This window comes from Dreissena polymorpha, chromosome 3 (genome assembly GCF_020536995.1).
Source record: "Dreissena polymorpha isolate Duluth1 chromosome 3, UMN_Dpol_1.0, whole genome shotgun sequence".
Classification (NCBI taxonomy): domain Eukaryota; kingdom Metazoa; phylum Mollusca; class Bivalvia; order Myida; family Dreissenidae; genus Dreissena; species Dreissena polymorpha.
In genome coordinates this window covers 112,292,113-112,305,583 of record NC_068357.1, presented here as the reverse complement: position 1 = coordinate 112,305,583, position 13,471 = coordinate 112,292,113, and the positions used below count along the sequence as shown (strand labels likewise).

The 13,471-nt window shown below is 36.9% G+C and overlaps 1 protein-coding gene across 1 annotated transcript; it reads right to left on the bottom strand.

Annotated features, from left to right (window-relative positions):
• Positions 1-2,118: 2,118 nt before the first annotated feature.
• LOC127873536 (uncharacterized) lies at positions 2,119-4,296 on the bottom strand. The gene has a single exon (XM_052417419.1). The coding sequence runs from the start codon at positions 3,395-3,397 to the stop codon at positions 2,726-2,728; it is 672 nt and encodes a 223-aa protein (XP_052273379.1). The 5' UTR covers positions 3,398-4,296; the 3' UTR covers positions 2,119-2,725.
• Between the last annotated feature and the right edge of the window lie 9,175 nt (positions 4,297-13,471).

Genomic DNA, 13,471 nt, shown 5'->3' with positions numbered 1-13,471 from the left:
TTTTTCACGTTTTGGTAAATTGACAAAATTAAACGATTTAATAATTTGGTGAATTCTGTTGTTATATACTTTTTCATACTACGAGGATTGCTTATATAAAGTATAAAATACATCTCTAATTGTATGAGCACGGATGGCCGAGTGGTCTAAACGATAGGCTTTTATTCCATGGGTCAGTGGTTCGAGCCCAGTTGATGGTAACTTTTTTAAGCATTTAAGCATTTAATGACAGACTGCGAAAAGGTCCATTTTAGATGTTTACTAAAAATGCCACGCGGTACAAAATTTGAACTTTTTGGTTGTTTATTTGATTTAAAAGTGATTTTGTTTATTTGCCTTGTCAGCGAGGTAACTTTGAAGTTATTATCACTTTTATCTTCTTTTTTTCCAAATCATTAAGAGAAAAGATAATGTAAGCTTCATTTTGGGAAAACGGAGCTTAATGCATATGCATTAATTGTCATCCCAGTACAAGAGACTCGCTTTAAACGAAAAACACCATACAATCAGAAAAGTGTCGTCCTTGATTAGCTTGTACGCACTGCACAGGCTAATCAGTGTGCACAGGACAACACTTATTTGACATGCATTAAGACCCGTTTTCCCTTAACGCAGCCATTATATGTACATATTTCAATGACAAACTGGCCAATGTCGTCGCACAAGCTGTTAAACACTATTGATTACATACACATACTCACTGTCTGCAGTGTACCAGTGGTGAAGTGTAAACAGGCTAATCAGTGTGCACAGGCAGATGCGGTGGCTATCGTTCTTTACGTAGTTAAGAGCAGACCGACTTGCAAATTTTGATCTTAACCTTTGTTGTTCGCAAGCGAACAACTAAAACTGCAAAATTATATATTACGTCAGCAAAAAGCCAATATGTGTGTGCCTGAAGCACCTAATATAATTATGTTGTACGCTTTGATGTCGATAGCGATTTAATTAGGTGGAACTTTGCTCGTCACACACGAAAAACTAATCAAAATGCTTTTGAAACTCCACCATGCCACAACATATAAAGGTTCTCGCGTTTTTAAATGGGTTGAGTATGTATGTTACTGTTCATTTTGGATGAATTAATCTTCTCTAAATCGCACTACATTGCCCGATTTTAAAAATAATGCGATCTATGCTGAGAAAACCCATATGAAACCTAATCACCCTGTAAATTTATCCATGAAATTTTATAACATCCTGGCCTGAGCGCCACCTCGTAAGTTGCGATTGCTCATTTATTAAAGCATCTCAAAAAAGAGGCGGCGTTCGTGATTAACAGCCGCGACAGTATCTGACGTGGCACTATTTCAGAGAATAAGTAACAGGTGCAAAGCCCGACAAAAAGCTATACCGGTAATTGAAAGAACAGATTTGTGTGTACGACAAAAAACGCTTCATCCCGATTCATGTACTGGGCTCAACTCCAAAGATTTCCCGTTTGTGCGCGCTTTTAGATTCACCTGTTTACTCGCATACATTGAACAAACGTGTATACAGCTATTACAAGCGATTTCATTTCCCAAGAGTTTTTATGTATGTCCGTCTGCGTTGATCCAAGTCGCATACGTGCTTGTTTGTTGTATATTTCTATCGTGATTCTACATGACCTCCCCCCCCCCCAACATAGTAAGGTTCTTGCGATTACGAGATAGTACAACATATAGAAGACGCCCAGTTTCAACGAGAGCCTTTAGTCTTGTACTTCCCGAAACGCAGTAGAAACAATCGTTTATATGGTACTAAACTACGTCGCTAAGAAGCGGGTCAGATGTGCATTGGAAACAATCGTATGTATATATATGATACTAAAATACGTAGCGCGTATGCTGGTATGATAATGTGCAAAACAGACTGTCACATATGTATGTGGCCATTTGCCTGATGCACATTTCGCGTATCTTTTATATTGCTATAAATACACTGTTACTGCGCTGACATCTCGTGCGCAAATTGGCACGATAAGTCTGGTTGACAAATCGATGTTGACACTCTGCATCAGCAGACGATTCTTTGTATAAATCGGTCTTACGGAGTTTCCGGACATAGTCGATGTATCCCGATTGCGATTTCGCAGGACTTTCAAAACAAACGATTTTTCTGATAAATAACTTCCAGACTTTATTAAATAATAAAAGATGTTTGCAAATTTGTACATATGTGTTTATATTTATTTGTGCTTCACTCTGCACTATATATAAAAATTTAATGAACGATTTATGAAAATGTTTTCAAAGTTGGTGACAAAAAATATACTGCGCAGGCAAAGTTATTATGATACATGTATACGTTTCTATCTTTAAACCTATTCAAATTCATGTATGCAATAAATATGTGTTAATTCAAAAATAAGTGAAGACACACACAAACTTTTACATTATTGGATTCAGTTGACGATACACAGCATTATGCTGCGATCGTTTTTATGGAAATTAATTTAATAATTGTATACGTATACTTTCTACTTAAAATGCATGGTAACTTGCGAAAGCTAAATAGAATTTTTGAAACATAATGCACACACACGTTGATAACCGTCAAGCGCATCGAGAAGTCAAACATTCTATCAGAACATGCAGTTTCTCATAGATTTCAAAAGCGTAGTAAAAACGCGATTAAAAACACAATCAACATCAACATCGATATTTATAAAAATAAATATTTACCGTTCATTGTATATGAATTTAAAAACAACATCTAGTAACATAACCTTTAAAATTCAAATTCAAAGCGTATATTCCAATAAGATATCATACTTGTTGCTACGGAATTTGACATTTAGTTTCACTTTCGTGCCCGGGGGATAGGGGGTTTTCTCGAAGTCGATGTACCCTTCGTAAATATCGCCCTCTCTTTTATCCATCTTGTGCCAATCCTCGCCGGCCTTGATTTGCACGTCGACGGCATGCGGGATGTAATACCGGAACGAGACGGGGTAGTTGCACCCCTTCTGGATCATCATGGGCTCGAACACGAAGCAGCCTTCCTGTTTCCAAAGTGGGTACTGTTTCGGGTACGGCTCCACGTAAGCGTCGACGTTCTTGATGTTAACCAGATAGTTGTACACGTTAATGAAGTTTGGACCGGCCTGACTGTTCGGTAGGGCGTAGATTTCAAACTTATAAAAACCCGTCTGGGAGACGGCGATGTTGAAATGGATCTCCGAGCCCATGTTTTGCGTGAACACGCAGTTGTTCATCTCCTGGATGGGATCCATGCGCTTGAATTTCGTCGTGAACCTCGTCTTTTCCGTCATTCCGATTACAATTTCCACCTTGTTCGTGTTGAGGCGGATCACGGGTTCCTTGTGCGTAACGTTCGTCAGTCCGTACGACTCGAACTTGGCCTGCGCCCCAAGGTAACCCTCTGTCAGGTAGGGAATATCACCGTCCGCCATTTTTTTATACTGCTGTAGCTAATCTCTCAGCGTCGTGATTGCTATTACACTATTTATGTTACTGTCGTATATTGTTGTATGTATTCAGTCAAATAAAAATAATCACTCAAACACCAAAATAGATCTGTTGTCAGGACTTTATTGGCTTGTCTATAAAATCTTCCGTCAAATACTTAATACGTATTTCAGTCTGATAGCAGCCTCATAACTATAGTCATAGTCAGCCAAGCCCCTATTAGTTCAAGTATTCCAATGCTGTTGTAACCTGATTTTATCGTATGTCTACCCGGTATATTATCATATCATCTAATCATGAATTGTGTCTATATTATCATAACTCCTCCGATGATCGCCGAAATTGCAGAGTTCAGCAGCTTATCAACTGATTCACTGATCGATAAGGATTATTTTAGAAAATATCCAGTCTTTCGATGTTATAAAAATATTCCAGGTATGGCAAATTATTGCTTACTCCATGCGATTAAGCAACACATAACACTAAATATGTTTTCTGAATTGCTGCAAATGTTTCAAGAATGTTCCTCCAAACAATCATGTCCAATTAACGTGTGCGCATGTATTTCATGTATAACAAAACATCGCAATAAACATCGCTTTCACAGGAACGGTTTATCAATGAGCAAAGCGCACACTTCACTTTTCTCCCAGTCCAAAGTATAAGTACACGTTGATTAGCTTCCCTTTCTTCGGAAGTGGCCTCCGCTACTTTGTAATGCAATTAATCTCAGGTAGCATCGCTGGCTGTCTAAGCCTATTGTATTTCCAGCCTCTCTTATCGGTTACCAGGCTTATTCGTACATCACTTACACCATAGTTACCCGCCTATTCTCCTTTGTAAGTCCCTCTCACCTTGGAAACTCGAAACCCATGTACCGAATGATGTGCATCATTGTACTGCTGCATGGCGTAGCAACGTATACGCATTGTATCACGCAATATTTATACCTCGATAACGGTACGTTTCTAGATTTGTTACTAAGCCATCTAGTTTTATTTTCCATGATTGTCACAGTTTCACTGTGTGATATATTGTTTTAACCCCCCCCCCAAAAAAAAAAACACATTTTTTTTAAATAACAAAAAAACAACAACAACAAAAAAAACAAAAAAAAACATACACACACAAAACAAAACAAAAAAACAAACACGTTCATAAAGATTTTATCATTTTTGTCGCATTCGCAATTTTCCGTTTTCGTCCAAGCGTTCTAGCATGTTTGAACGCGGCCAAGACGCGCACAATCCAAACGCCAAGTACTTTCTTTTGATGTATCGACGAGCTAATTTGTCATTCTGTCGTGTTGAGGTGTTTGGGCCAATAAACAGCATACAATATGTATGTATTTCTTTTGACCTTGCAGTCGAGGATAACAAAGTGCAAGCAATTATTTCCAATGGGTGCGATACCCTAGCTCTTTGCGAATAGATGCCTTGGTTCTTTTACGTGCTCAGTGTATAGCACCGATACACGCGAGAATTACCTGGCTTACCAGTACATCTCTAGTTGGGTGGGAAACACTTGAAGCATTTCTGAAATTTCCATTGCCCCGGCCAGGAATTGAACCAGGGGCCTCAGGAATGGTAGACCAGTGTGTTACCACTCGACTTCAGCACCAGCCTATACAAGAAGAAATTAATCAGGAATCAATCTTCATTTGGGGAAGATAAAATACGTTTCGTTAACATTTTTCATGCATATTATTAATTTAAAATAAAAATACGTATCCGTTTACAGACTTTTTGTTTAAGCAGCCTAATAGCAACAAGACCGAAGTATTGTTGATGTTGTAAGAAAATACCAACCTTTATTTCATTATGCCATTCGCTACGCAGCTGCAAATGCTCCGTCGGCAACATCATGGTCTGCTTGTAATCAATTAAACACGCAGCTTTCGTTATTTACAACATATCGCGGACGGTTTTCACATTTCCTCTTCCATATTTCTGTTTATATTACCACTTTCACGCAGCTTAATGTTGTTAACGAGTGAACAACATACGCTTGATGTATACCAGGTGCCTAGTGAAGCGTGGTACACTGAAACTCGGATTTCATCTATCATTTACGCATGCGCTTTTGCATTTCATTGAATACGACTTAACCCGATCACCTGTATTGAGTTTATCTAATTTACAGTAAACATACATTTAAAACATATACACGGTGTTGGTGTTATTGGTTTTATGTTGGTTAAAAACGACCGTCACTAAAATCAGTAGGATCAAAGAAGTATGTCGAGATAGAGATTTTTTTATGAAAAATTAATAGCTGCATGAACTGACTGTTCTTTATTCGCATATTTATTATTGCCATCCGTATTCTGCATCCAAAATCACAGTTAAAGAAAAAACACACGAACAATTAATAAAAGACATCACTAAATTGCAAACCGTAAAACTTTTTCCCCATTATCTGATAAAAATTTTACATTTCACCGAGCACATTTTAAGTTCCAGTTTTAATTGCTACCAACGTGTGCACAAATGAATGTGCCATAATCATGCTGCAATTTAGGATGTCCAATGTTTCTTAGATATGAAACATATCGTATTTATATACAACTATCATAAACTGCTACCAACAAGTATTAATAACATGTAGTTTATTGTTTGTCAACAAAAGGAATCGGACCCGAAATGGTTCAAATTGATCAGTCCCTTATGCCCACCTATGTATTGATATTCATAATATCATTTCCATATAGATTACTATATAGAATAGTTCAAGTGTGCAAACGTCTGTTTAAATATGTGCAAATGATGGATAATTAATAATAAACTCATATCGTAACAATTTGTTTACATGGTACATTCATTAGATCAGGAAGAAATAATCGCCAAGACATTGTAATTTAAACATCATTTCTATCATGTATACGACAGGAGTCATTTTAACTTGATAAACAACGGACTTGCTCATACTGTTCTTTAGCGCAGTCATTTAACGCTTTTTCTTACAGCACCTTTCTATTTGGACTAATATAAAATAAAAAAACAGCAAGCAAAATATATTTTATAAATATACAATGTAGTTTGCGTCTCGCGAGAATCGAACATGGGAATACTCTATGTAAAAGTGTATGTTGTTTGCCTACACCGCATAACTGGATATAAGAGCAAATTTCTCCGAACGGCGTTCCTTCTTTACGCTATACTCCAAAACAAATATTATTGAACACTTTTAAAGTTAAAGAACTTGCTCTATGTATTTTTAACGTACGCGAAAAAGTCTTGTGATTGATTCAGGCCTACAGGAAGGAAATTTCAACATTTTATTGGCGGTTCATAAAGGTCAATTAATGTGAAAGTATATGTGAAACAGCTACGCCGAAAACGAACAATATCAAATGCATTGCCTTAACACGGCCGTTAATCAGAGGCGCCACCTCTTTTTTGCGATGCATTGATAAATGAGCCAATGCTACTTCCGAGGTGGCGCTAAGGACCGAATGTTTTAAAACTTCACGGATAATTCTACAGGGTGCGTAAGTTTTATATGTCTTTTTCAACATATATTTCGCATTATTTAAAACATCGCACAATGTAGTGCGATTAAGGGAAGATGTATTCGTCCACACATGTACAGAAACACAATTACAACCAATTTGCAAACGTGAGGACCTTTGTGAGTTGTGTCATGGTGGCTTTTTTGAAAGCATATCGATGTTTTTGGCATTTGTGACGAGCACATTTCCATCCAATGAAAACACAAACGACATCAAATAATTAATTTGTACAAATAAAAGTTGTTGCATGCACAAACACATCGGTCTTACCGATAATTTTGTATTTTTCCAAAAGATATGGAGCCAATGCCAATCAGTAACGCTAATGACAGGAAGGTGGCGCCAATGCACAATTTAGCTGTTTTAATTTTCGTTACCGACCGTACGTTTTTTGTGTGGTATTCCATGTTGAATATTTAATCTTTTGTCTTTATTTCTTTATTGGATGATAGTGAAATATACCTAACAAGTTAAGTTTACATTATTATGAATAAAAGTTGACTTTGTTGCAAAAAGATTATAGTATAAGAATAATACAAGAGTATAATGATTAAAGAAAGGCCTATTCTTATTATTTTGAGAAGTAAGTGGGGACAAACGAAATATTTAAGCCTAGTTAAGATTCCTTCACCTTTGCCTTCCTTTTAGCAAATTAAGCATTTGGATTAGGGGACTACTCTCATCGTTTCGAGCAGAAGTAACATCATTGATTATTTCTTGAATTATCTGACTGCATAAAAACATTTGTTGTGGACAAAATAGTTTGAGAATGTTGCGAATTTTCATATTGGATTTATTTAGTATTATATATTTTGGGTGTATACTGTACACTATGTTTTTGCAGGTTGCCGACATCTGCATTGAGTTGGTTACTTATGTATTTTCATCTTTTTGTTTTTAAAGAATGCGTATATATTCCGTAGGAATTTGGGTTTACGTATACACGTTGAAAAAGAAAAAGAAATATGAAAAGGAACATTATTTGTCAAATGAAAGTCATTTGCTGATTCATTTATCGTGCATTGGCGCCACTTCCTGTCCTTAGCGTCACCTCCTAGACATTGGCTCCGTCACATGCATTTGGAAAAATGCAAAATTATCTTTTAGATCCACAAGATGCCACTGTGTGTGTGTATGTGGCAACAAGTATATGTTGAGCGCAATCGTTTGATGACATTAGCGTATCAATCTGGTAGACATTTTCTCATCACACAGGTGAAAAAAAATTGATTTCAAAAACTCCACCATGGCACAATTTATAAATGTCCCCATGTTTGCCAAAATGAACTGTGATTGTATATTTCTTTACATTTGTGAATGAATTCAGCTTTGCTTAATCGCACTCGATTGTCCTATTTTAAAATAATGCGAATATTACACACACAAAAGAACATTCACCCTGCAGAATGATCCTTGACATTTCAAAGCATCCAGTCCTTAGCGCCACCTCGGAAGTAGCATTGTTTCATCTATTAATGCTTCACCAAAAAGAGGTGGCGCCCAACAAGAGTTGTTCAACTGGTATATTGTATATCTTCCTGTTAGCAATAAAATTTATTCATATTTACACGCAGCAAATATGATTTAAATAAACGTTTCAAAACATTTGCATCACGTGTTTAATACAGTTGCTTCGACATCTTTAATAAAACATCATGATGTGTGTCTACCTGGCAGCGTATGCACATATGATGCATGAATAAAGAATTTAGGTTATGTATCATTCAAATCGTTTGTTGTGCCTAAATTTATCCCAAACTAGATTTTGATTAAACGTACTTGATGGTTTCAATTCACTGGCTAAAGATATGCCATTCTTGACAAGCTTCATTAGTAGTCATGCAGCGGGTAATTAGCCTTACATCACCCCGCTGTCATTCGCCACGTGCATCTTACCGAAGTAAATGATACGCGAAATATGCACGAGGGCAGACGGTGAGATACGGATATCCGGTTTGCATGGAGAGTATAAGACGCCATTAACCCATTTATGCCTAGCGTCTAGAAAAAGGGCCTTGGCAAACGGCGCAGACCCAGATGAGACGCCGCATGATGCGGCGTCTCATCTGGGTCTGCGCTGTTTGCTGAAAGGAATTTCTGTAAGAAATAGTCTATATATATCAATAAATATACTAGATATCCCTAATTTTGGAAATAAATTGATCCAATTTAGAAGGATGGAAGAGTCGACTAGGCATAAATGGGTTAAGTCTCTGTAAACACACCGATGAAACTGAATTTGAAATTCAGCAAACAAATCCTTTTTTGCATCTTACCAAGTTAATATATGTGGCAACGTTTCAGGTTACCATCTTTCGAAAGATCAAACTGGCAAACCCTGTATAATGAAAGTAAAATACTTACGATTTGTCAAATGAACGTCAGCAATGAATACCACAGGCTTGTCAGGCCGATGCCTCGAGCGTTTTGATATTTGCTTAGTCATGAGTCTGTTGAATTGTCTGCAGCGAGCCCTTGCTGAATCAAAGCGCTGAAGGCACTGTAGGTGTTCGCTGTTGTAAAATGTCGTCCTTGATTAGCTTGTGCGCATTGTACAGGCTTATCAGTATGCACAGGCTAATCTTATTTGACATGCATTAAGCCCCGTTTTCCCTGAAAGCAGCCAATATGTACAGGTTTCAATGATATACACTAGACTGGCCAATCTCGTCTTACAAGCTGTTAAACACTATTAGTCATATAAACCCTCTGCAGTGTACCAGTGGTGAACTATAAACAGGCAAATGTGGTGGTTATCTTTCCTAGCAGACGCTCTATATAGCATTTGTCGTCTGCTGCAACAGGCAGTGCTTGTCTTTTCATACCGTACCTAAGGCTTCTAAGCACATCCTGATTTGCAAAATATGGTCTGTAACATTAGTAACACTAATAAGAGGTATAGTGTATTCTATTGCCTGCTGTTGTGTCAAAAACATCACTGCAATATTATAATTACCTATACACAATGTGTATTCGTTTAATGGTAACGTATACTATAAAAAAATATATAAATAAAAGAATTTTTTAAAACGAAATATGTTAATTGCACCATATCACTTCGTTTGTTTCGTATAATTAGAAAGGATTGATAAGATTTTGTGAGTGATTTAAAAAAAAAATTAATAGTTCTATACCAATGTTTGCCTAGTAATAGTTGCTATAATTCGCATAATGTACAATAATCATTCCAGATGGAATCTGAGTACTAATTGTGAATATATAAGTACATTTCTTAATATACTTTTTAACTAGACACGATGCCTATGAATCATAATACACAGGTGCGAAAGTTAACTTTGTGGTTTGTTATGTGTCAATTTTGTACTCTCCCTCTAACGGTAACACTTTCTAGATAAGATTGATGTTGGGAGGGCATAAAAATGTGAAACATCAGCTCAAAATAGTATTTAACAATAGTATTTTAGAAATGTATTTAAAAAGATCGTATAGACAGCTCTGTAATGGTTAACACGAATGCTCTCAGCTGTATTTTGCAGTTAAATAACCCTTCATGTTCAGAGTACTCGTGTAAGTCTCATAACAAACTAACGATATGACTGTTTATATCAACATCTGCCAACAATGTTTCATTATTTTGTTTTATTCTCAAAGTCAAGTGGGTATTCATGTTTGTGCAGAGATTTAAACGGACAACAAAACATCAGTACATTTAGAGTAGTTTTTATTTTTGCTAAAATGTTATCCTCATTAAAAAACAAACACTTCATGTATTAAAGTCCTTTCAAAGCAGCGTGAATCTTTCTGACTTTCGCCGTTACATCGGTATGTGTACTCTACTACAGGTAAACCTTCATGATTTGAAGCCAACTTCCGCTGCTGAAAAGCGTGACCAGACTCGCGCATAGCTAAAAGACAACTGCTAGTTAAGAAGCTATTTTGAGAACTATTAAGTCACGTTCTGAGAAAACTGGGCATATTGCATGTGCGTAAAGTGTCGTCCCAAATTAGCCTGTGTAGTCCGCGCAGGCTATTAGGGACGACACTTTCCGCTTTTATGGTATTTTTCGTTTAAAGGAAGTCTCTTCTACACGAGAATCCAGTTTAGGCGGAAAGTGTCGTTCCTGATTAGCCTGTGTGGACTGCACAGGCTAATCTGGGACGACACTTTACGCACATGCATTATGCCCAGTTTTCTCAGAACGCGACTCTATTGTCTACTGACTTCGTATGATAGCTAACAGCGCTGTGCAGCCAATCAGTAGTTGAAGGCTCCGGTCCGGTACATCGCATAAAAGATACAGTCTCGAAAATACCCGGGAGTTGGCGAACGGGTATCAGGGTTGATCGCAAGCTCCAGGTCTAGATCAGTGTATTATCACTATTCTGTAAAATCTTAGGAATCTACCAGTTTTACAACGAATACACAGTCTTTTTCCCCCTTTTTTTGCGATACGACTGATTTTGCTGTGTCGCACGATAAGTCGTTGGTCATTAAATGGTGTTATGTTTTATGATTGAATGCACAACGAAACACAAAGGTTTTATTTTATCAGACACATGAAGTTTAAATTTGGCTCGGTATTCAATGCGCAATAAGCAATACATATTACCTAGCCAACTTGTTATCAGTGAAAACATTCTGAGCAGTGTATATTTAAAGTATGTAACGATTTTTAGGTCAGTTTTTTTTTTTGCTGTGCTTAGATAATACTGACCTAAATGTTTGACATACATCAGAAGTTAAACCATTAAATGGTGAGACACTTTACTGTTAACTCAGTGTTTAAGCAAATATATTACATAACTCTTGGAAATTAATTGTTTCGGCGAATGCGAGTATTGTGAATGATCTATTCGACTGTATGTTAATTGATACTTTAAAATTAATGTTTGATTCATGAATACTTAACTTTACGTTTCAGTTGACACGTTTGAAATACATTTTGTTGTGAATTATAACCAGGAAAAAAATCACAAGAAGAGCTTTTTTCCGCAATTTTAACACGAACGATATCCGTGTACATTGCTCCATATTATAACGGTTTTGCGTCGCTGACATATCGAATCCATCATCAAAAATAGGAACTAATCTTTTTCATCATCCGGTTAACTTCTAGCCAGCCAGATGACTTATCAGGTCTGTCCGCAGCAGTGAAATGAGCTTCGTAGCGTTCGAAATACGTGAAAATATTAATTTATTTTGATAACAATGTCAATAAACCCCTCACTGAAATATCTACTTGACTACACTCAGCTGTTTTATTCCGAGCATATTACACGTACATCGGCTTTCTTATTAATTTACGACTTTTTCGAGTGTGTTCTAAAGTAGTGTGTTTGAGGTATGTTTCGATTGTAATAAAATAACATGGTCCGCTTACGATTAATTTCGTATTGAGAAGATAGTTGAAGGTTAGCAGTTCGCTTGCACATACATATTAGTTACATCAGCCATAGACGGGACGGCAGCTGTTGCAGCCATAGCAGCAACAAAGGAAACATCAACCTACGCATTAATATATACAGCTACGATAGAACTAGCAGCAACAAGATCATAAAGGACAGCAACGACACCAATTGTTACGACTGCATCAGAAAGAACTTCGCCAAAGGCCAAAGACCAACGATACTATTTGTTAGAAAGAAACTTGATTGTTGATTGATGATTTGTTAGAAAGAAACTTGATTGTTGATTGATGATTTGCGATTGGCGTTCCTTCCCATGTACATAGTTAATCGACATCGCTTTGTTAAGCCATGCCTTGTTTAATCAAAGCGCTGAAGGCACTGAAGTTGTTCGCTGTTGTCGTCCTTGATTAGCTTGTGCGCATTGAACAGGCTAATCAGTGTGCATATGCTAATCTTATTTGACGTGCATTAAGCCCCGTTTTCCCTGAAAGCAGCCAATATGTACAGATTTCAATGATTAACACTAGACTGGCCAAGGTCGTCTTACAAGCTGGTATATACACTCACTGCTAGAGCAGAATCATTTGTCGTCTGCTGCAGACAGGCAGCGGTAATCGTCCCTAGCAGAGTGAGTTGCGGTTCTTACCGTACTTAAGGCTTCTAAGCACATACTGATTTGCAAAATATGCTCTGTAAATTTAGTTAACCGCTAACGCGACCAACTAAAAAATGTTTTGATTTTTATGCGGTTGCGTCATGGTCTTTGTGTATCACAACACAAAAAATGTATCAATAAATAATATATCAATGTCTCTTTATGATCAATGCATAACATTTGCACTCAGGAACAAGTATATCCGTTTTTGCTTACTCGCTCTCGTCGAGTATTTGTCGCATGACCTCCATTAATTAATATAGGTAAAACAATATTGACAAAGAAAACAGCATTGACATTGATCTAATTGTTATCATAATTCATGTTTAATAAGGTGAATATACATGACTGCAACTTTTATTGCCGAATTTATCACAGTTTACGTTTTGAGAAATATATATTTTCCATTTGCCGAGTATGATTCGATTTAAGTGTATTAAATTACATCAGCGCGTTTGATTAACTTTTATAAACGGCCTTCGCAAGCTCAGTTAAATTCGCACGACATACAAGATGGAAACA

Excerpts from the sequence above, each read along its gene's own strand:
- LOC127873536 (XM_052417419.1), bottom strand. The coding sequence starts at position 3,397 with ATGGCGGACGGTGATATTCCCTACCTGACAGAGGGTTACCTTGGGGCG.